Genomic DNA, 25,382 nt, shown 5'->3' on the forward strand with positions numbered 1-25,382 from the left:
AGGCAATGGAGGGAGCAATTGTGTGGAGAGCAGAGCAAACAGCTGTGAAGTTTGAGGCTATGGGATCTGCCAAAGACAAGCCTTAGCTTAAGCATTCACTTCCCTTTTTGACTGAATGCCTTACCCACTTTCATTCTGTAGCTTAGTGCCAACCTGGTCACATGGTGTAGAACATAGAACAATATAGCACAATGCAGGTCCATTGGCCCTCGATGTTGTGCCAACCCATATACCCCTTCCCCAAAAAAGTACTAAACCCTCCCTACCCTGTAACCCTCTATTTTTCTTTCATCCATGTGTCTAAGAATCTCTTAAATGCCCCCATCCCCACCACCATCCCCAGCAAGACATTCCAGGCACCCATAACTCTCTGTGTAAAAAACTTATCCCTGATGTCTCCCCTAAACTTCCCTCCCTTTACTTTGTACTTATGTCCTCTGGTGTTTGCTGATCTTGTCCAAGGAAACAGGTACTGGCTGTTCACCCTATCTATGCCTCCATAATCGTGTAGACCTTTATCAAGTCTCCTCTCATCCTTTTTTGTTCCAAAGAGAAATGCCCTAGCTCTGCTAACCCAGGCAACATCCTGGCAAATTTCCTCTGCACCCTCTTCATAGCTTCCACATCCTTCCTATAATGAGGTGACCAGAACTGAACACAATATTCTAAGTGTGGTCTTACCAAAGATTTGTTGAATTTTAATATGACCTCTCTACTCCTGAATTCAATCTCCTTATTAATGAATTCCAGCATTCCATAGGCCTTATTAAATATCCTATCAACCTGTGCAGCGACCTTGAGGGATGTATGGATTTGTACCCCAAGGTCCTCCTGTTCATTAATCCTGTACTCAGCCTTCTGATTATTCCTTCCAAAATGCATCACCTCACACTTATCCAGATTGAAATCCATCTACCACTTTTCTCCCCAACTCTGCATCCTGTCTATATCATATTGTGACGTTTGACGACCATCAACAACTCCTCCAACCTTTGTGTCATCTGCAAACTTACTGACCCAGCCTTCCAGGTAATTTATTAAAATCACAAAGAGCAGGGGTCCCAGATCAGATCCTAGTGGCACTCCATTAGTCATCGATCTCCAGGCAGAATACTTTCCTTCCACTACTACCGTAAATATTTGTGTATAATGCGACCCCCCCCCCCCATTTTTGAGGGGAAAAATGTTGTCCCTATGTATAATATGACCCCTCCCCTCACCCGCCTGAGTCGCGTTGCCGTCTCTCACGACCCCCTCCTCTCACCCGCCTGAGTCGCATTGGCGTCTCTCAAGACCCCCCCCCACCTGCCTGATTTGCGATGTCATCTCTCACGACCTCCCCTCCCCTCCCTTCGGCTGCCCGGGTTATGCTGCCGCTCGCCTGCTCGCCCGCCCAAATCACGCTGTCACTCGCCCGCCTGAGTTACACTGCTGCTTGCCTGCTTGCCCGCCCAAGTCGCGCTGCCGCTCGCCCGCCTGAGTCGCCTGCTCACTCATCCGAGTTGCACTGCCGCTCATCTGCCCATTGCACTGCCGCTCGCCTGCTCACCTGCAGAAATTTTTTTAAAATTTTACTCTCAAGTATAATGTGACCTCCCTATTTTTGAGGGTAAAAGTTTTTTGCATTATACACGAACATTTACGGTACTTTCTGCTTTCTTCCTACAAGACATTTTTTTTTATCCATACAGCTAACTTTCCACTGATCTTGTGATTCATGACTTTCTGGTTGAGTCTCTCAAGGGGGACCTTATTAAAAGCCTTGCTAAAATCCATGGAGACTACATCTACAGCCCTACCCTCATCAATTTATTTTGTTATCTCATCAAAAAACTCAATTAGACTTGTGAGGCACAACCTTCCCTTCACAAAGTCATGCTGACTAACCTTGAGTATACTGGACTTCTCCAAATGCTCATAGATCCTATCCTTAAGAATCTTCTCCATTAGTTTACGCACCACTGATGTAAGACCTACTGGTCTATAATTCCCAGGATTCTCCCTGTAACCTTTTTGAAACAAGGGGACGACATTTGCTATTCTCCATTCCTTCAGCACCTCCTCTGTGGCCAAAGAGGATTCAAAGATCATAGCTACTGCCCCAGATATCTCTTCTCTCACTTCCCACAGCAGCCTGGGGTATATAGCGTCCGGCTCCGGGGACTGATCAATCTTGATATTTTTAAGAAAATCCAACACTTCCATTTCCTTAGTCTCCACATTGTCTAGCACACAGGCCTGTTCAATTTCGACTGCACTGTGATCAAAGTCCTTTTGTCTTGTGAATACAGAAGCAAAGTGTTCATTTAGGTCCTCCCCAACCTCTTCACCTCCAGGCACATGTTGCCTCCCTTATCCTTTAGCAGCCCCTCCTTCATTCTCGTCATCCTTCTGTTCTTCACATACACAAAGAACATCTTGGAGTTCTCCTTAATTCTACATACCAAAACCTTCTTATGCTTCTTTCTAGCTCTCCTAAGTCCTTTCTTAAGCTCCTTCCTGGCTACCATAAACTTCTCATGAACTATTCCAATTTTCTGCTTCCTGTATCTAATGTATGCTTCCTTCTTCCTCTTGATTGTTGCCAGACCTATTTCATCAGCCATGGTCCAGTTTCAGACCATCTTTTCCTTGTCTCAGTGGGACAAACCTATCTTGAACCATGCACAAGTGGTCCCTAAACTTCCTCCCATTACTTCTGTGCTTTCACCCTAAAACACCTGTTTCCATTTTATTCTCGCTAGTTCCCACCTCATCCCTTCATAATTAGCCTTTCCTCAGTTAAACACTTTCCCAGTTTGACTGTTTATATCCTTTTTCATAGCTATATTGAAGCTCAGAGAGTTGTGGTCACTTCCACCACAGAGAGGTCCGTCACCTAACCAGGCTCATTCCTGTGTATCCAATGCTGCCAGACCTTTCTTGTTGTCCAACGACTGGGCCTGTTACTCTTCGATCACATTAGGGACCCAGGCAGGATATCACACAAAGTCTTTTCCCTCATCCCATTTGCTTAATGTGTGATTTCCAGTAGAGTTTGAGGATAAAAGTTCTTTCTTTGCAAAACTAAATAACTTAGCAGAACAAAGACCAGCTCAATCCATGACAGAGAGGCTCTGTATATCAACTGAGGTTCCCATACAATAAAGCTTTTGAGTGAAGTAAATCAAGTTCTGCCCAGAAATTTAACACAGCTAGGCAATGATTTCAGCTTCCTGACAGCAGCTAGCCATATAACCCATGCTTACTTCATTGCAGAGCTGAATGAGTGCTGATATGTTGGAAGAGTCAACTTTTGCATTATATATTAGACATTAGATTCAATATTCAATTAATAATTATAGCATAAGATTCCAAGCATTGTGGGGACTATGTTTGAATTATTATCACAATCATTAGATATAATTTATAACCTGAGTTTTGTTGGCTTTTTTCATTTCACATTTAGGAGTGAAGTTTATTGTTGTTTCTTTATGTCATGCAATGTTTTTAGGGGGTTGGGTTTTGATTAACTTTTATCTTTTTTTCTTTTGTTGCTCTTATTGTTTTTATATGTTATTTTTACCTCAGTTATGTTATTATGGATACAATGTAATATGTTAATTTGTGTAATTTCTTACTTACATTTTGCATTTCCATATGAACTATGTACTGATTTTTTTAATGTATAAAATTAAAAAAAAAAAATTTTACAAAAAAAGGTATTAGTCAAGTTCCTGCTCCAATGAAAATCAAGCGCACAAAATGGTGTGTGGAGTTCTCTCCTGGTACCCTTAGTAATATTATTCTCCCCAAAATAAGGATTAATTGCTATCAATTCATGCAATTGTTGGAGCAAATTAGTTTCCGCATTACCCCACAGAAGTGACTTTTTTATTGGTTAAAAAGAACTCGGACACATCTACTGAGCTTGATGACGCAGCAAGTAAGAGTAAGGTTCTTAATGCGAAAATGCCATTTAACTTTCTACATGAAAATGCATACGAAAGACATCAAAGGGAATGCTTGGATAACATAGAACATTACAGCACAGTATAGGCCATTTGGCCCATGACATTGTGCTGACCTATATATAACCTAAAAAAAACTAAACCCTCCTTACCTCATAACCCTCTATTCTTCTTTCATCCACCTGCTTGCCTAAGAGTCTCTTAAATGCCCCTATTGTTCAAGCATCCACCTCCAACCCTGGCAAGGCACTCTAGGCACACACACCTCTGTGTAAAAAAAACCTATCCCTGATGTCTACCATAAATCTTCCTCCCTTTACTTTGTACAGATGTCCTCTGGTGTTTGCTATTTGCACACTTTTGGAAAAAGACTCTTATCTGTCCACCTTATCCCTGCCTCTCTTAATCTTGTAGACCTCTATTCTTATCTCTCATCCTTCACTCCAAAGAGAAAAGTCCCAGCTCTGCTTACCTTGGCTCATAAGACATATGCTCCAATCTAGGCAACATCCTCTGCACCCTCTCCAGAGAGCTGCAATATCACCTCTCTACCCCTGAACTCAATCCCTGACTAATGAAACCCAGTATAAGCAGTAGATAAAGACGATGTGGTCAAACAATAATCATGGCTTTTATTAGCAGAAACTCATGGTACAATAATGAAAGACAATAGGTGCATTTACAGTTATATCCAAGGGGAGTCTCCTTAACAGTAGAGATAATGCACAGCCAATATTAGTACAGCAAGGCTTGCCAGAGGGGAGACAGGCATGATAAAAGCCATGATTATTGTTTGACCACATCGTCTTTGTCTACTTCATCAACTGGCACTTCAATTTTATTAGCAGAAATGGATGCAGCACTCAAGCCAGAGCGGCTGATAATCGACCAGTCTGCCCCGAGAACCAGAGAAATTTTCAACCACTGGATTGCTTGTTTCGATTACTACATGGCTCGAAACAACGTGGTCGATGAGGCGATACAGTGGGGCCACTTGAACTCTCTGCTGGGCGAGGTCCTTTTCACCGTAACACAAGGAGCTACCACTCTGGCTATAGCCCGAGAACGTCTAACTGCTTACTATGCGGCGCCACGGAATGTGGTGCTTGCTCGACACCAGTTGCTGACTAGACGCCAGAAACCCAGGGAAAGTGATGCTGCCTATGCACTGGCCCTCGACTCACTGGCAAACAAATGTGATGTCAGGGCAGTCAATGTACAACAACACCGCAATGCCTTGAAGCTGGATGTTTTTGTCAACAGGATTGACTCCAGTTAGATTCGACAAAGGATGCTGGAGACGGAGCCCTTAACCTATGACCGGGCAATCACTCTAGCCAAAACACTGAGAAATGCCATGCAGTCCAGTGAAATGCTAGAAACCGTAAAGGAAGCATCCAGGAGTGCCGGAACCACGAAGGAAAGAAAAGGGAAAACTCCTAAAAAATGTTACTTCTGTGATAAGAGCTGGCATCCCAGACAGAAGTGCCTGGCTCGATTTGCTACCTGCAGTTATTGTGGGAAACTCGGCCACTTCGCTAAAGCGTGTAAGGCGTAAAGTACTCCCACTGACAAGAAGAAGAAGAGAAGCACCAAGAAAATGCATCCTGGAGCTGCAGGAATGGAAGACAACTGTGAAAAGGGGGGAATCTTCAGACGACCAGGCTGAATCGACTTCAAGTAACTGCAAGGTGAGATCCCCTGTGATAGCTCAATTGACTCCAAAGCTTGGGGGATGTTACGGACTGGAATGGTCAACTATAAAGGGGGAGGTGAATGGTGAGACTCTTGATTGTCTAATAGACTCAGGGAGTACTGACAGCTACATCCACGAGAGAGTTGCCAGAGCCTTAAATTTGCAGAGATATCCAGCGAACCGAAAGATATCGATGGCTTGTAGTGAACTTACAAAAACTGTACGGGACAAGTGTAAAGTTACCTTATATTTGCAGGAACATTGCCTGGCTGATGTGTGACTCTTTATTATGCCAGAGCTCTGCGTCCCTGTGGTACTGGGGTTAGATATTCAATCTCAGATGAACAGTGTAGTGTTAAGTTTCAGTGGGCCACTACCCACAGTCTCCAGTACTAACACAAAAGTAAAATCAAGAACGATAAGATGGCACGTTGGCGAATAGAACTCTCAACTTATAATTATGAGATCCAGTAAAAACCGGGCAGGTTAAATGATCCCTCTGATGCATTGTCACGATCTGCTAATAAAATTGAAGTGCCAGTTGATGAAGTAGACAAAGACGATGTGGTCGAACAATAATCATGGTTTTTATTAGCAGAAACTCATGGTACAATAATGAAAGACAATAGGTGCATATACAGTTATATCCAAGGAGAGTGTCCTTAACAGCAGAGATAATGCACAGCCAATGTTAGTACTGCAAGGCTCGCCAGAGGGGAGACAGGCAGCTTGGCAGACATTCACCACACAACCAACCTTGAGATATTTATGGATTTGAACCCCACGTTCCTTCTGTTATTCCACACTGTTAAGTATCCTACCATGAACCAAGTACTCTGCCTTCTGGTTTGACCTTCCAAAATGCATCACCTCACACTTATGCAGTGTGATTTCACAATATGTAATACGCTATCAACACTTTTGCAGCAAATTCAGCAAAAATGATGAACCTACTGATCACCATGAAAAGAAATGAAGAGTTTGTTGTAATATACACAAGTACATGTGCAACAAAAATCTTGACTATTCTTCTTCTCCCATTAATGCTGCTCAACACTCTGAGATACTCCAGTAGATTGGTTTTTGGTATGAAAGTCTAACTTGTTACAGCTTCCCAGGTACATAAATCACATTAAGAACAATTTAAGTACAGTTATCACATAAGAAAAGAGATGAAATATTAAAGAAAGGAGGGGGAAATATTTACAGTTGACCGATAGAGCTAATCAATGCTGTGTCAGTAGTGCAGACTGATCTTTGGTGGTCTTGAAGTAGTGTTATAGTTTGGGAGGTTCAAAAGCCTCCCTAACTATAACCTAATGCAGGTACAAGTTGAGAAAAAAAATCTCTCAAGCGTAGCAGTGCAGGACTTTAGGCTTTTGTATCTTCTGCCAGAAGGTAGTAACAAGAAGAGAGCATGGCCAGGGTGATGGGGGTCTTTTATGATGTTGGCTGCCTTCTTCAGGCAGCATTTCATGTACTTGGATGTCTGCTACTTTCTGCAGTCTTCTATGTTCCTGAACATACAAGTTTCCAAGCCAGGTGTTGATGCAAACAGTCAATAAACTTCCCACAACAGACCAGTAGAAGTACAATACCATATTCGACAACACAATGAATCACCTCAAACTCCTAAGAAATTAGAGGCATTTGTGTGCACCAGGAGAGGTCCTCCAATATGTATTCTCATTGTAAATTGAAGCTACTAACCCTCTCTACTGCTGTCCCGTTGTCCCTCAGCTTCCCCTTTCTAAGGATTGTTGTTCTGGTATTGCACAATCAGATTCTCAATCTCCATCTTATATTCTGATTCATCATTTCCTATTATTTGGCCAACAACAGTCATGCCATCATCAATTTTGTTGAATGCATTGAAGCCAATCTTGGCTATGCAATCATTGGTATGGAGTGAATATAAGAACATAAGAAATAGGAGCAGGAGTGGGCCAGCTGGCCCATAGAGTCTGCTCTGCCATTCATTTGTGATCATGGCTGATCTGATGATCAGCTCATCTCCACCTATTTGCCTTTTCCCCATAACCCTTCATCCCCTATGTTGAGACCTATCCAACCTTGTCTTAAATATATTTACTAAGGTTGCCTCCACTGCTTCCATTCTGCAGATTCACCATCCTCTGGGAAAAGCAGTTCCTCCCCATCTCTGTCCTAAATTTACTATCCCTGAAGCTTGGGGTTATGTCTGCTAGTTCTGGTCTCCCCACCAATGGAAACAACTTACCTACCTCAATCTTATCTATGTCTTTCATAATTTTAGATGTTTCTATTATTTTAAATTCCAGTGAGTACAGTCCCAGATGACTCAATATATCTTCATAGGCCAACCTCTTCATCCCTGGAATCATCCCTGGAATCTCCTCTGAAATGAAGGCCAACATTCCATTTGCCTTCTTGATAGTCTGCTGCATGTGAAAACCAATCTTTAGCTATTCAAGCACAAGCGCTCCAAAGTCCTTCTGCACAGTAGCATGCACCATTTAAATAATATTCTGATCTTCCATTCATCCTTCCAAAGCAGATAGCCTCACATTTATCAACATTGTATTCCATCTGCAAGACCCTTGCTCACTTACTTAACCTGTCTATATCTCTCTGCAGCCTCTTCATTTCCTCTGCACAATTTGCTTTTCCACTTAATTTAGTGCTATCAGCAAAATTAAATGCATGGGACTCTGTCCCCTCTTACAGATCCCTTATGCATACTGTGAACAGTTGCAGGCCCCACACCGACCCCTGAGGCATCCCGGTCACCACTAATTGCCAACCAGAAAAACAACCTTGCGCTCCAATTCTCTGCTTTCTATTGGTTAACTATCCATGCTAATACATCACCCCAATTCCATGATCAGAATTTATTGTCATGAACAAGAAATATAATTCAGTGTTTTGTGGCAGCATTATAGTGCAAACATACATATTATAACCATCTTATGACATTACTATAAAAAAATAAAAATAATAATGCAGGAAAAGTAAGGCAGTGACTTTGGTTTATTGATCATTCAGGGATCTGATGGCAGTGGAGAACAAGCTGTCCTTGTGCCATTGGGTGCTTGTCTTTAAGCTCCTGTACGTTTTCCCTTAAGGTAGCAGAGTGAAGAGGGCATGGCCTGAGTGGTGGGGGTCTTTCAGGATAGAGGCTGCATTTTTAAGACACCACTCCATGTAGATGTCCTTGATGGAGTGAAGTCTGGTGCCGTGATGTTACAGGCTGAGATAACAACTGCTCATCGTTGGGGTGCACCTGTGTTGATAATCGGTAAGGAGGAGACGTTTCTAATTTGTACTGATAGTGGTCTTCCAATGAGAAAGTCAAGGATCCAGTAGCAGAGGGGGGAAATAGAGGCCTTGAGGTTGTAGTTTCTTGACCAGCAATGAGGGAATAATGGTATTGAAGGCCAAGCTGTAGTTGATGAAGAGCAGCCGTATGTATGTATTGCTGTTTTCGAGGTGATCCAGAGCTGGGTGGAATGATATTGCACCTCCTGTGGAGTGTTTGTGACAATAGGTAAATTGTAGTGGGTTCAGATCTTTGCTTAGGTACGTATTAATTCTGGCCATGACCGGCCTCTCGAAGCATTTCATCACAGTAGAAGTAAGTGCTACTGGGCGGTAGTCGTTGAGGCAGCTCACATTACTCTTCTTGGGTACTAGGATGATTGATGTCCTTTTGAAGCAGGTGGGAACCCCTGACTGCAGCAATGAGAGGGTGAAAATGTCCGCGAACACTCCAGCTAGTTGGTTGGCGCAGATTTCAGCATCCTGCCAGGTACGTCATCAGGGCCTGATGCCTTGCGAGGGTTCACCCTCTTGAATGATGTCTGACATCACCCTCAGAGATAGATATCACAGGGTCCTCAGCATTTTCAGGGACTGTAGTCGGCACAGTTTTGTTGTTCTTCTCAAAGTGGGCTTAGAAGGTGTTCAGCTCATCGGGTAATGAAGCATCACTGCCATCTATAGTCGGCTATAATGGCATGCACTCTGCCATAGCTGGCAAGCATCTGACTCTGTCTTTCTCCAAAATTACAATAGACAATAGGTACTGGAGTAGGCCATTTGGCCCATCAAGCCAGCACCGGCATTCATTTAGATCATGGCTGATCCTGTCCCTGCCTTCTCCCCATAACCTTTAATTCCCCTGTCCACAAGAACCTTATCCAACTCCCTCTTGAACTTATCCAGAGAACCTGCCTCTACCACCCTCTGCGGCAAAGCATTCAACAGACCAACAACTCTCTGAGTTTAAAAAAATTATCATCTCTCTCCAGTCTATCATGTCCAATCCCTTAATAACCTTATATACCTCAATCACATCTCCCCTCATCCTTCTAAATTCCAATGTATACAACCCCAGTTTATCAAACCTTTTGGCATACGTCAATCCTGCCATCCCGGGAACTAACCTTGTGAATCTACGCTGCACTCCCTCAATAGGAAGAATGCCCTTCCTCATATTAGGAGACCAGAATTGGACATAATACTCCAGGTGTGGTCTCACCAGGGCACTGTACAAATGCAGAAGGACATCTTTACTCCTATATTATTCCCCTTTTTATGAAGGCCAACATGCTATTTGCCTTTTTCATAGCTTGTTGAATCTGCATGCTTGCTTTTAATGACTGATGTACAAATACACCTAGATCACATTGCACTTCCCCACTCCCTAACTTGACTCTATTTAAATCATAATCTGCCTTCCGGTTCCTGCCACCAAAGTGGATAACCTCAAATTTATCCACAAAGCTACCACAGAGTTCCATTCCTTCCTCTATTTCATGAGAAACATCAGACAGATAGCACTTCCAGCCATCTACTGCTCTGGAACTTGCTTTCATCAGTTTCAAACAGTTTTCCCTGGATTGCACTTTTCAGTTACTTGTCAGTGTCTCACACACTGACTGACTGACTGAGATGATAACTCTCTCTCTCTTTTCCAAATGAAGCTCCAAAGAGAGCATGTGACTCATGTCTTTCAAACCTCCCACCTTCTCCAACAAGCAACAGGAGTTCTTTCTTCCGCTCCATCTGGTGTTATCTTAGGTGAACAATCCAGAATTGACCTTTCTGTGAGCACTTTGCAGAAAGGATACTGACAGACAGCATGACTCCAGCAAGACAATGATCAAGCATTTTATGATGTCAGTTCAATTAACACCTACTTGTGAAAGGTGCTTACATTCTCCAGAGATCTTGCAATGTGAATTTTTCAGTCTTTCAAATAAGATTTGATTTAAAATGTATGTATGTATGTGACCTACTCTAAATCTTATAAATTCTCCCCAAATATTAATATTGTTATGCCAGTCTTAAAAACCCTTGTTCTCACCCTCAGTAGAAGGCGAGAACAAGAAAGTGAGAAGTTCTTGTCCTTATCTTACGGATAATTCTTTTATGAGGCACCTTATCAAACACCTTCTGAAAAGCCAGATAAATGACGTCCACCTGCTCCCCTCTATCTACCATGTTCTTTTATACTCAAAGAACTCCAGTAGGTTTGCCAAACAGGACCTGCCTTTGCTGCATCTGCCTGATGTCTCACTATTTCCTCTTTAATGATAGCTTCAAGCATTTTCCCACCCACAGATGTTATACTAAATGGCTTATGTTTTCCTGCCTTTTGCCTCCATCCTTTTTGAACAGTGGCATGACCTTTGCCATCTTCCATTCCATCATGACCTGCCCAGAGTCCAGAGAATTTTGGTAAATTATCTTTCCTGAAACTCACTTAGACCAAGGCACATGTTCAAAATGCAATGATTTTTCCTCAGCAATTTCTCCAAAAGAATGATCCTACCACTCACTGGTACTGTGGATGCCAAAATACCTAACTAGTTTTACAATTTCAAACTAAATCAGGAGCTTCACTTCATAACCAGCAAAGTAACCACACGATGAGTTGGTGCGAGAAAAAGTCTGCTTTATAGAAAGTACACTTTTTGGCTCTGTTATTTTTTTCATCACAATTTTGAGCAGTAGCAGACGCTGTCTAGACAAGGTCTGAAATATCCAATTAAATAATCAACAAACATTCAATTATCTTATCTGATAAGTAATTATTTTTCTAAGTTGAATTGGGTGTTACCAAGCATTTCAGGATTCACGAAACAGTGACTTCAACATAATAATTTCTTCAATGACTCAGATTCCCTTTCTGGATGATGGAAAACAATGATAATAGTTATAATTTCTTATAAATTGTAGCTGAAGTTGGAAGTTTTTTAAGCTAATAGACTTCCTTAGATGATGTAATTAAAAAGAACACTATCACATAAGCTGAATACTGTGCAGAGGTTGATTTCCAATTATAAACAAGAATGGGGATGTTAAGATTTTATCAAATGAAAGTAAAACTTGCAGCGCAGCACAAACCAATAAACCTACAACTGAATTTAATGTACCAACAATGCCAGCCAATTATACACCAACATCAATTAATGGTTATAGTTGCATTATTTACAACATTCGACACATGCCTGCCTATCGATGAACTGTTTATGGATAAAGCTTCACCAACCAAATTAAACAAAAAACTCTATTTACCTGATCCAATCAGATGACTGAACAGCCAACTGGCACATTGTGAGGCGGTGTCGACTGGAGACAAGGCCCTGCAATTAAGAAACAGAAATTAAATACTGATAATAATACATAGTCTAAAAATTAACATGGGTGTACCGTATTTTTATGCATATAAAGCAGGCATTATATGCAAATTTTAGAAACCAGGGACACCCCCCCCCCCCATGTGTTATATGTATGTGTGCACTATACAATAATATTTTAACATGTTGAAAGAACATGCTCAATTAATAGCAGGCGTGGGAATATAATAGTGGAATTGAACGGACATGGATTTTATGTGCAAATCATGTATAAAAGATGACATTATCCTGTCTTTAAGTATTTATGGCCATTTTCACCCAGTGGGAAATCAGGCTAAATACATGTCATAATTCACCCAAACACAGGTTTCATTTGTCCATCTTACTTCGTGTACACAATGATGTCATCAACATTGGTACAATGCAAATTAAAATTATAATAAATAATGCAAATTAAATTCAAAAGGTCATACCATTGTCCTTAGAATTTACTTACAAGAAAGCAAGAATATTATACAAAAGGTTACAAATTCCATATAAGCCAAAGAGGCACTGCTGGATATCATTACATTTTATAAATTATGCAACACTTCCCTCATGATTGAATTAAACATATTATCCATTCATTGTGAGGGTGGGTTGGGATCATGGAGTCCAGTTCATTCTCAACAGAAATTCAACCTCAGTTTATTCCCAGCCTTACACACAGTCCAGCCTGACAGGGCTGCATCATATTATGACTGAATCTCTCCTTTTTTTTCCCACCTACATCACCTCTCCATCAATGCCTGCTCTGATTTATCCAAACCCCTGAAATTGCCCCCATTTGGTGTCCCCCAACATTCTTTTCATCACCACTCAAAATGTTGGGTATAAGCCCACCCTCTGCTGGACATCATGACGCCCACATCATGATGTCACCCTTCCATATGTATATCCCTGTGAGGCAGTGGCCATTTTAGTCTAATAGAAGTAAGTTATGAGAAAGCATCATGTCTCCGTGTCCTAATTGTGTGAGTGCATATACAATAGTGGCGACAAAGAACGAAACGAACCCTACATATACTCCATGCACCAACTGTGAGAAAGAAAACAACAGAAGGTAGAAAATGACTACCTAACAACCCCAACAAATTCCCGCTAAAAAATCAAGGCGAAAACATGTCAAGATGGTGGAAGGAAAGTTCAGGGAATTCAATGAAGTAGAAGAAAGTTGGGATAACTACGCAGAACGGTTCAACTACTACTGCGTAGCCCACAATATTGTGGAACGTCCAGTAAACCGCAAATGTGCCCTCTTCCTCAGTATAATGGGCAGCAAAGCATTTATCCTCCTAAGACCTTGTTGGCCCCAGAGGATCCAGGGACAAAGACATTCAATGAATTATGCACAGCTCTAAAGAACTATTTCAGCCCCAAACCACCAGTTATGGCAGAAAGGCAATGATATTATGAAAGGAGACAAGGACTAGGAGAAACAGTAAGTGAATACCTGGCATCATTGCACAAACTGGCGGAACACTGTCATTTCGAGCAGTTTCTAAATCAGGCACTGTGAGACAGATTAGTGATGGGGCTGGCAAATCGCCAAGAAAGGCAAAAACTATTAGTAATGAATGAAGATGTTACATTTCATATTGCATACAGAGTTGTTTGCAAGTCTGAAATGGCAGATAAAAACTTGGATGTGGGTCAACTAGACCTACTGGTTGGGAGGTCTTCCCACCAACAATGCTTTCGTTATGGAAAATACAACTACTGACCAGAAAACTGTTTCTTCAAAAATTCTAAATGCAACTATTGCAAAACAGAGGACATATCAAAGCTAAATGTCTGCTTCTAAAGCGCAGGTGGCCTGCAGATAAGCAGGCAGCTAAAGTCAAAACAATTGCAGTGAGAGAGAGAGAGGGGGGGGGGTGCAATCTAGCAAGGATGATGATAACAGCCCAATGGCTGACCTTCAAGCTCCTGAGATATTACATATCCGAGGAATAAATGGAGGAAACACAGCAATCTTTATACAGCTAAAAATAAACGGACATTCCCTGAAGATGGAATTAGACACAGGGGCAGAGGTGTCCCAGTAAAGGAACGCTTGCTACCACACCTCCCAATTAAAAACTGAAATAAAATCGGTTACAGGGGACAGAATCAAAATGTTTGGAAAATATACGGCCCAAGTTCAATATAAACAACAGCAACCAAAAACATTCTCTCTCTCTACATCGTAGATACCCAGGGACCAGCACTTTTCAAACTGGCTACAACACATTCTCCTAGACTGGCTGGAAATCAGTTCAATACTAAATGGACACCTCCCAGCCAGAACTCAACCAAATCCTCAACAACCATGCAGTGGCTTTCCAACAAGAATTGGAAAAATAATCAAAGGTGTTCAAACCAAACTGCAAAAGGAAAGTGAGAGATAAAATTGGTTCAATAGAAAATCATAAAGGACAAATGTGTGTGGAGCCAAAAGAGATGGGGGAGGTCTTGAATGATTTCTTTTCCTCAGTATTTACTGAGGAAAAGGATATTGAACTGTGCAGGGTAAAGGAAGCAAAGTGGGTATATATGGAGACTATAGTGTTTAAGAAAGAGTTAGTACTGGAGCTTTTGAAACATATAAAGGTGGATAAGTCTCCAGATCCCGACAGGATTTTCCCCAGGACCTTGAGAGAAGTTAGTGAAGAAATAGTGGAGGCTCTGGCAGTGAATAAGGAGTGGGGAAATGGAAATAAATGGGATTGCTCCCCTGGAAGCCCCTGTGAACCCATATACCTTCTCTCCGCTGATTTAGATGTGGACTATAATTTCTTGGATATGCAGCAGATCCTCATAACTTCCCTGTGAATAACTCAACATTGCTTGTTCTTTTTGAAATTGCCACAAAAGGTTCAAACTGGAATGTTTACAGAGTGAAGTTATTGGAGTGCAAACAGGCTCATTGGAGACGTTGGGCTGAATAGTTTGTTATTCTGTGTAAACAAGGCTCTGACATTAGAAATCTATATGCTATTTTGGCACCTTACAATCTCTTTTGCAAAGACACCATAATGTTGACCTGAAAGTTGATATTGGTTTCTCTCTCATTTGATTTAGTTCAATTAACTCCTATGTCAGTGTTGGAGGTCAAAATGAGGGCAGCAAGCAAGTGGTGAGGAAAAAAATAATTACTACCACTGATGATACTCTTTGAGGTACCAAAGAAGATTTTCCATCTCCCATTCTTCCAAATTCTGCCATATTCCATTCCAGAACCTTCATTTTTGGCAATTTAGTTTCCAATTCAGACTTCATATAATGATTCCAAGGATAAATTCAGAGAAACACAGAATGATTACATATTGGAAGAAGGCCATTCATCTTATGAAGAATAATCTTGGGTGGGGGGGGGGGAACCAGAGGTGTACAATGCAATGATCATTGGGGAATCAAAGGTGGAGAGTGTGAGCAGCATTAAATTCCTGGGAGTCATTAACTTGGAGGACCTTTCCTGACCCAACACACTAATGTTATTGTGAAGAAAGTATGCCAGTGCCTCTAATTCCTCAGGAGTTTGTGAAGGTTTAGTATGATATTGAAAACCCTGCATGTGTGTAGTGTAAAGTGTGTGGACCGCCTGTCTCACGGCCTGCTACGGGAATGGGAACACCAATAGCTCTGAGTAGAAATCCCTGCAAAATGCAGTCAACACAGCTCAGTACATCACAGGCAAAACACTCCCTACCATCAACAAAATCTACATGGAACATTGCCATCAGAGAGCAGCAGCAATCAACAAGGATCCACACCACCAAGGACATGCACTGTTCTCACTGCTACCATCAAGAAAGAGGTATAGGTGCCACAAGACATGTACCACAAGGTTCAGGAACAGATATTATCCATCCACCACCAGACACCAAAAACATAAATGCAACTAGAGACTTATTTAAGGACCTTTATTTTGCACATTATTTATTATTGAATTTTTTTGTATTGCATAGTCAGTTTGCTTACACTTCTTTCTTCTTTGACACCTTTCTCTCTTTTGTATACAAAGCTTTTTTTTTGAGTACAGTTTTTTGCAGTACTGTTAAGTAGAAATTCTGCCTGACCCACAGGAAAAAGGATCTCAGGGTTGTAAGTGATGTCATGCATGTTCTCTTGACAATAAATTGGAATGTTCAATTTTGATGAAACAAACTAATTCCACATCCCTGCAATCTCATCTCCCTTATTATTTTATTATGGTGCAATAATGTGTGATTTTAAACTAGTACATGTTAAAATGCAGTGTAGATCATGATAAATGTTTACATTACTGAACAGATCAATAATTAGTAACAAGCTCATCACAATGGTCTGATTATAGTAGACTTCAAAGAAATACTGTTTCTGTCCTGTACTTACTTGCTGCAGTCAGACATGTACTTTAAAATGGGTAAATATAATTGAATTAAAAAGAGAAGATAAGTACAAAAGATGGATAATATTCAGTCACAGTTGTGCAAAAAAAACCTTGCAATAGTGCAGACAATCCTTTTGTGCTGTTGGCGCAGAACATGATTAATGTAACAACAAAGATACAGCAGCCGACTAGAGAGCCCATACTGGATCTAGTATTGGGTATTGAACCTTGTCAGGTGAAAGACCTCTCAGTGGGGTGCATTTCAGCAATAGAGACCACAATTCCCTGAGCTTTACCATAGTTATGAACAAGGATAAAAGCAGACAAAATGGTAAAGTGTTAAATTGGGGATGAACTAATTATGATGGGATGAAGCAGGAACTAGGGAGAGTAAATTGGAAACAAATGTTCACAGGAAAAACCACAAAAGTAATAAGGAGAATGTTTAGGGACTTCTTCAGTGGGGTTCTGGGTAGGTTTGACCAACTGAGACAGGGAAAAGATGGTCAGAAAAGAGAACTGTGGTTGACATAACAGGTGAGTCAGCTAGTTAAGAGGAAGAAGGAAGCGTACATTAGGTTTAGGAGGCAAAAAAACAGGATGGGTTCATGAGAATTATATTACAGCTAGGAAGGAACTCAAGAAAGGGCTTAGGAGAGCACGAAGGGCGCATGAGAAGGCCTTGGAAAATGGCTTAAGAAGAATCCCAAGGAGTTCCATGTGTCCATGAAGAACAGAAGGATGATGAGAGAGAGATAGGGTTGCTTTAGGATAAAGGAGGCAACATATGCCTGGAGGCAGAGGAGGTTGGGGAAATCCTAAATGAATACTTTGCTTCAGTATTCACAAGAGAAGAGGACCCTGGTTAAGGTGAGGTCAGAATAGAACAAGTGTGTGTACTGGATCATGTTGAGGTTAGGAAAGAGGACGTGCTGGATCTTCTTAAAAATATTAAGATTGATATGTCCTCAGGGCCAGATGAGATAGATCCCAGGTTGCTGTGGGAAGGGAGGGAAGAGATGCCTGGGGAGGTGCTAAAGGATTGAAGAATGGCAAATGTGGTCCCCTTGTTTAAAAAATTATAAGGAGAAACTTGCATTTGGAGAAGTAATGTCTTCTCAGGAATAGTCAGCATGGTTTTTTTGAGGGGAAGTCTGCACCTCACAAGACTTATTTAGTTATTTGAGAAGGTTATGAAAGAAATTGATGAAGGTTAAGTGGTAGATGTAGTGTATATGATTTTTAGTAAGGCATTTGACAAGGACCCCCATGAGAGACTTGTACAGAAAGTCATGAGGCATGGGATCCATGAAAGCTTGGCTTTATGGAGTCAAAATTAGCTTGCCTGTAGAAAGCATAAAGTAGTAGTGGATGGAAAGTATTCTACCTGGAGATCAGTGACTCGAGGAGTTCTGCAGGAACCTGTTCTGGGACCCTTGCTCCTTGTAATTTTTATAAATGACCTAGATGAAGAAGTGGAAGGATGGGTCAGTAAATTTGTAGATGATACAAAGGTTGGAAGAGTTGTGAATGGTGTTGAAAGTTATTTATCATAGGTTATAAAAGGATATAGACAGGATGCAGAGTTGGGTGGAAAAGTGACAGATGGAATTTAATGAGGTGATGCATTTTGGAAGTCAAAAGAGGCTGAGTTCAAGGTTAATGGTCGGATGCTTACCCTTGAATTGAGAAGTGTCCAGGCTATTTTGAGGACACTTAATGGTCAATTATGTGGTGGGTCAGAATCTCATTCAGATGAGACAGGTAAGGTTTCCTTCTTGGAAGACATGAGTGAACCAGATGGTTTTCGTGACAATCTGGCATTTTCATGGTCACTGTGGTGTTTGAGGTTTTTGGTAAATGCACAGTGGAACGTGATATAAATCTACATGGGTGCAGAGCATCAACAGAACATGTCCTTATTGTGGTAGTTGATTGTCTAAACTCACCTTAAGCATGGCAAATGCACCATTTCTAAGTTAATCATGTGACATGGCTTTCTAAGGCACTTCCACCATCCTCATAGAAGCAATTACACACAATAGATGGTATAAACAAGGGCCAACTAATATAGGCAGTCCCCAGATGATGAAAGACCTAACTTACAAATTTTCACCTTCACGAAAATTTTTTTATGTTTAAAAATTATTATTTGAAACAAATTTAGCTTCCCTAAATTTATAGCAGATCTTCACAGTTGAGTCTGTGAAGGATTGACTGTCTTACTCAGAATTAGTGAAAGCAGCTAGCAGCTGCTCTTGTATCTGCTCACTCTCTAGACACTCCTGCTTCAGAAATCCTGTTCATTCCCAATTTAAGAAAAATTGAGCTGACAACCAGTTCTCAGGATCAGAATCCTTTCATACTCCTGGGGCTGCCTGTATACACTCAGCATAGTCACCACTCTTGAAAACATCCTTATGTATTTAACTTATTATTATTTATTATTATAATAATTCAAACTTGTGTAATTACTTCAACATGAAAAGGCCAGATGTAATAGTGGGATTTGAAATCCATTTGTTGTTTAAAATCTCATATTTACTAGTAGCTCTCAACATTCATTGCTGGCATTGTACTGCCATCTTTAATTCATTTAATTCATGCTGTGAAAAGGAAAGTATGTTTGGCAACACTTTGCAAATTGCAAAAGGATTATAAAGTCAAATATCACAAGCGGCATTAATGGTCTCACTTGTTCGTTGATTTGTTTACTTTAAAGTAATTAATTGATGAGAAATTGATGTTAATAAGACCTGCAGCTCAAAAGCTTCTTTTGCCCCAACCAGTGCAAGCACAAAGTGCATCAACATTGTTCCAGGAAAAAGCCACAGCAGGCAATCTGCCTTTTTCCCAGATTTATACAGGGAATCGCCTACAAGTTCAGGTTCCAGATTGCACAGCTGACCTGGTTAGATTGTGTTTTTCCCCCAAACTTCCTCTCTTTTAGCAGTGCTGCTATATTCTGGGGTACAGTTTGCCCTCTTATGGAAAGTGACTCAAGTGAATATTCTTCGCATGAACTGAATCAGTGTGTTGTCACAAAATATTCAAATATAAGCAACATTAATGCCAAACTGCTTTCCAAAAAAAAAAACAAAATTCTGAAGAAACTCAGCATCAATAAAGGGAAACAAACAATTGATGTTTTGGGTTGAAACCTTGTTTCAGAACTGAGAAAGGAGAGGGAAGATGGGGACAGTAGGTAATAGGTAGACTAAAAGATGAATGACAGATGGAACCAGAGGGTGGAGTTGGGATACAGAGAGAGTTGAGTGATGAGTGGCATCAGATCAAGGGGGTACTAAAAATGGGGAGCAAAAGGCATATTGAGCCAGGAGGAGGAGTGTAAGTGGGATGGGCGGGGGGTGGGGGTGACGAGGATAGGCCAAACAAGGGGTCATGGAGAGAGAGAGGTCCCCACGAAAAACAGGAAGGGATGGGGAGCAAATTGTGAGTGGTGGTGGGATCACATTATAATTGATTGAAGTGTCAAAGAATGATACGCTGGATGTGTAGGATGTTGTGGTGAAAGATAGAGAGCAAGGGAACTCTCTCTTTGTTCTTTCCAAATGAGATGGATGAGAGCAGAAGTGCAGAAAACAGAGGAGATATGAGAAAGGGCTCCCTCAACCACAATGAGAAGAGAAGGGAGAGCAATCATGGTTTCTGAAGAAGGAGGATATTTCAGTTGTCCTGAAAAGTCTCATCTCAAAAACTGATGCCATGGAGACAGAAATTGAGAGAAAGTGATGGGGTCCTCACAAGAGCCAAGGGAGAAAGTGCAGTTTAGGTGGCTGTGGGTGACTCCTTTACTTCAAATGATATAACTCAAGGTTTTGATCTTCTTGTTGCAGTTGACATCGTTGTAATAGATCCAGGTCACCCCATCTGCCATTTAAATTCTGGATGAATGTATGGTAATTACTAAAAGACAAATGCACATTTCCAGCCAAAGCCAATTATTTCATTCATTGCTGGCATTCATTCTATTACCTTTCAGATATTACAGCAGCTATATGACTATATAGATGGCTAGAACAAATTCAATACAGATATAAAGTAACCACAAACTGTTTTCCTCAGGTTCTGAGTTAGAGAGGCCCTGAAAACACTAGCCTTCTACTATTTATTGGCTGTAAAAACACATCTGCTTATCTCTAAGGCAGAATAGATCAGACTATTGACAAAGACTGATTGAAAATAAAAATAAATGAAGTTTCTGGAGGAAAAACTGAGTCCATCTGTGCAGCAAAAAAAGAACTGCAGGAAGAACTCAGCAGGTTTGAGATCATCCATGGGGTAGATTTACCTGATCCTCTCTGACTTGCTGAGGCTCTTGCAATTTTCAAGATTCTAGCATTTGCAGCTTTTTATTTCTCACATTTGTGTACCAGTTGGGTGAGGCTTGGACTTGTTGGCCAGTTTAAATCTAGTCTGGCCCCACTGTATTTACTGATTAATATTTTATGCCCAGCACAAGCCTACTTCTGAGATGTTTGTGGTGAAAAGAAAACTCATAACTCTGCATTTTCAGTCTAGTCTTTTCTGCGATAAGACAAAATCTACTCAATCTTGCTTAATTCAGTTTCATCAGGGTAATAAAACTGCATGGACAGGTAGGATAGCACGAGACAGAAGTGATTCCAAGAACACAAGAGGGTAGCAATACAATGAATCTGGCCCTTTTTCCTGCAAGATTTTATCAGAAATTTCTTTTTATATGTCTTAGGAGAGGGAAGATGGGGACAGTAGGTAATATCTGAAATCGGATTCTCCAAAATCCTCTGAATTTAAAAAAAAAATGAAGATATCCCAAACAAATCAAAATCCAGATTTATCCAAAACATTTTTTTGGAGCTAAACTGATTTGTTTGCTCTGTAAAGACACTCAAAAGGCACCAATATTCCAGCACTTCTGTCAAGGAAAAACACAAATGCTGGAGAAACTCAGGAGGTCTCACAGCTTACACTGGAGGTGAAGATACATAACTGATGTTTTAGGTGCTTCTTTGAGGTACGAGTGTAAAGCAGGAAGGTGCCTGAATTAAAAGGCTGGGGAGAAGAATAGAAAGGGCAGGGGGAGGAGCACAGACCAGCAGACAAAAGGTGATCATTGGACATGGACAGGAGGACAGGAGAGGAAAGGTGAGAATTGATCGGGGAAGGGGTAGCTTTGTGAATGCAGAACTAGAGAAAAAGAGACAGGGAGAAAAGGAAAGAGGGAGAGACAGAGCTAGAGGAAAGGGAAAATTAGGGTTAGATGAGGACGGGAAACTAACAGAAACCACAAAAGTCAATGTTAGTGCCACCTGGTTGGAGGATGCCAGATGAATTATATGTGCACCCATGATGAGCACATTGATTTTATTCACTTTGCTGCCAACTTCCACTCCGACCATCTCTAGCAACACTCCCCATTCTTGATCTCTCTGTTTCCATCTCAGGAGACAAACTCTCGATAGTCATTTTCTACAAACCAACCAACTGTCACAGCTTCCTCAACTACACCTCTTCACACCTTGTGACCTACAAGGATTCCATTCCTTTCTCACAATTCCTTCATCTCCAACTCATCTACTCCCAAGGCAAGGTCTTTCAAGCCAGGTCAGTTCAGATGTCCTCCTTCTTCAAAAACTGAGGCTTCCCCTCCACGACCTTCAACTCAGTGATCAATTGCATATCCTCCATTACCTACACATCTGCCCTGGCATATGCAACATTGTCAGGATTTCCTCATCCTCACCTATTGCCCCACCAGCCTCCCCATCCAACATAGAATCCACTGCCATTTCTGCTCCCTAATACATGATCATATGAAGAAAATTTTCAAGTTGTCTATCAGTTTCATGGGAGTTCACTCCAATCCTTCATCCTTATGAGACAGCATCGCCTGACATCTTCATTTGATAGCACTGCCCTGAGGAATAGATCTCAGAAATGAGGGCTACCTAGGACTATTGACTCATGTGGACATCCTCACCACATCAGTGGAATATCAATTCAAATGACAGCCACAGAATAGGAAGTTCTGTGCTTTTACTTCAATTACAATGTCTGCAAACTTCTGTGTTTCATACCACTACTATCAAGACAAGAACGGAAAGTAAAGAGTCCCTTCAGAGACATCAAGTGTCTATGAATCCGGCCACCTGCTACAATGCCACTGCCTTCTGCACCCCCATAACATCCCCAGCTGCATGGCTTGTCCAGTCCAGAGGTGAACCCAAGCTCGAGGCATCCAAGTTACCCTCTTTGGTCTCTGGTTCTGAAGTATCAAAGTGATCAGCTGTCAATGCATGGGGGTTTTTGTGAGCCCTGCACCCTCACAAATCCCTGGTTCTCAGAAGCAGGTCACCAGCAGCCTGTAGTCTTTGGTCATCAAACTCCACACTGATCTTCTGCTGTGGTTTCCTATGCTGTGCTATCTTCCCCCATACTTTTCCTTCTTGGTAGTGGGTGGGTGTTCTCATGCTCTGGTCTCCTGCAACATCCAGCTGGTTCCCCAGAGTCCACAACTTCCTATTCTGTGGCTGTCATTTGAATTGATATTCCACTGATGGGGTGAGGATGTCCACATGAGTCAATAGTCTTGGGTAGCCCTCATTTCTGAGATCTATTCCTCAAGGCAGTGCTATCAAATGAAGATGTCAGGCAATTCTGTCTCATAAGGATGAAGGATTGGAGTGAACTCCTATGAAACTGATAGACAACTTGAAAATTTTCTTCATATGATCAATAATTATCTGGATATTGAGGGAGCAGAGACCCTTGTAACTGATGATCTACATTTTTGTCTTCAAGGGAATCATTATGGGTATGTGAATACAGTCAATAGCAACCCAGAGCTTGGATAAGTCATCAATGCTGGCAAATCTCACTGCACCAAATGCCACCCATTCCTCATTAAAATGAAAATATATGAATTCACTTCTCCATGAGTAAAGCTGGGATGTGGTAGGAATCAGTGCTGGCTGCTTGAAATAATCCTGAAACCAGGAAGCTGAGAGTTACCATGATGTTGACCTGCATTGTGAGTGCTGATTAGGCCCAAGGGGTGGCTGAAATTAACTGCAGAATATCACATACCTGAGTGATTAAAATCTTGAACACTCTGGATTGGGGTTTCATGAGTGTATCTATGCATCACCTGCCTTGATTTCTCCTCAACCCATCCAAGTTTCGTACAAAGGCAAGCAAAAAGTTCTATTGAAATTCAGCTTCCAGTAGTTTGACCCTTCAATGCAGCCCTAAAATCAATCCCTCAGTTGCTGACCAATAAGCAATCCTCAGGAATTTGAGAGGTGCTTTACAGAGTGCCATTATATTTGGGAAACACTAGATCTAATGGCATTCTGCAAAGCACCTCTCAATGTTAGTAGAACCATCCTTTAAAAGGAGAAATGAACCACATAGTGCTACTTTCCCAGAGCTTGTTAAACAATAGTTGTTTCCTGAGTCACATGAAGTTTACAAATGGTTTTGGTGAGAAACCAATCAGTTACATAGATCCAAAAGGAAGGTCAGGGAAGCCAAAAAACCTCAAGATGCCTATTCAATATAGTCTGATGTTAAAGTTGTTGCAGAGTTGGTCACTCTGCAGAAGTGTATATTAAGAACAGCAAATCAGGTGGTGGTTTCCATACGTACCTGAGGAATAAGGCAACTTTGAACAATAAGAACAATTTGGCTATTCACAAACCTTGAAAGTACACAGTTCTGAGATAGAGTCTGCAATTTAATTGCGGAGTACGAGACAGCCAGTTTGCAGAAATCCAAGAAAGCAGCTGCAACCAGAGACAAGTTTGGAAATAACATTCTCTGGACAAAATTACAAAGCACTGTGTAATAGAATGACATCGATAAGTTTGCATGAATTCACAGGAAGACTTCAATGTCTGTATCGCTCTTACTGAAAGGGGCTGAACAGGCAAAGACTGACCTGGATCTATTGGGAGAGGACTGCATTGCAATGTGAAGACAGTTTACAATCTCTTCCTGGCATTAGCTGTCTTCATTAGACTGCCTGCCTTAGACAATAAGGAGGCCAATGACTCTTGTCAATAACTGATGTCCAGGGCAGCTTATAGTGAAGAGATCAATGAATACAGAGACCAAAAAATTCATCCTTGGTTGAACGTAAGCAGCATATTAACATCACCAGTTAATTGATCTTAGAACTTCCGATATTGTAAATAAAGGTAAAGGTTCCTTTATTAGTTTAATTCATTCTGAGTTCATTGCTGTCCTTTGGGGAAACTGCATCAATAACTAGTTTATATCATGTTTTACAACTCAAAGATATTGTTGTACAAATGCACAGTGAATTGTAGCCTTTTAATTAAATTTTTTTTAGAGATACAGCAAGGTCACCGTCCCTTCCAGCCCACAAGCCTGCGCAGCCCAACTACATTCATGGGGCCATTTAACCCACTAACTAGTATGTCTTCCAATGTAGGAGGAAGCCAAAGGGCCCAGAGGAAACCAACATGACCACAGGAAAAATATTATTTAAATCCATAATTTTTTCAATTCTCTAATTAAAAGAGATATTTAAAATGAACTCTTAACGACTGTTAGGCTGGTGCTGGGGTGGCATGGTCTCAGGATGCAATGCCTGAGTATGGCAATGTGGTGCTGCAGTCTGCAGTTCATGTAACTCCAGCGATCTTGGTTCAATTCTGACTTCAGGTGCTATGTATGTTCATGCAGGTTCTCCC

General features: G+C 41.2%; 1 protein-coding gene across 1 annotated transcript in view; it reads right to left on the reverse strand.

Annotated features, from left to right (window-relative positions):
• The window catches only part of nmnat2 (nicotinamide nucleotide adenylyltransferase 2), a 127,512-nt gene that overhangs the window by 91,973 nt on the left and 10,157 nt on the right, over nt 1–25,382 (reverse strand). The window contains exon 4 of the mRNA XM_069942358.1: nt 12,208–12,275. Coding sequence (XP_069798459.1) covers nt 12,208–12,275 — 68 coding nt within the window. The remainder of the gene's footprint in view (nt 1–12,207; nt 12,276–25,382) is intronic.

This window comes from Narcine bancroftii, chromosome 5 (genome assembly GCF_036971445.1).
Source record: "Narcine bancroftii isolate sNarBan1 chromosome 5, sNarBan1.hap1, whole genome shotgun sequence".
In the NCBI taxonomy this organism is placed as follows: Eukaryota; Metazoa; Chordata; class Chondrichthyes; order Torpediniformes; family Narcinidae; genus Narcine; species Narcine bancroftii.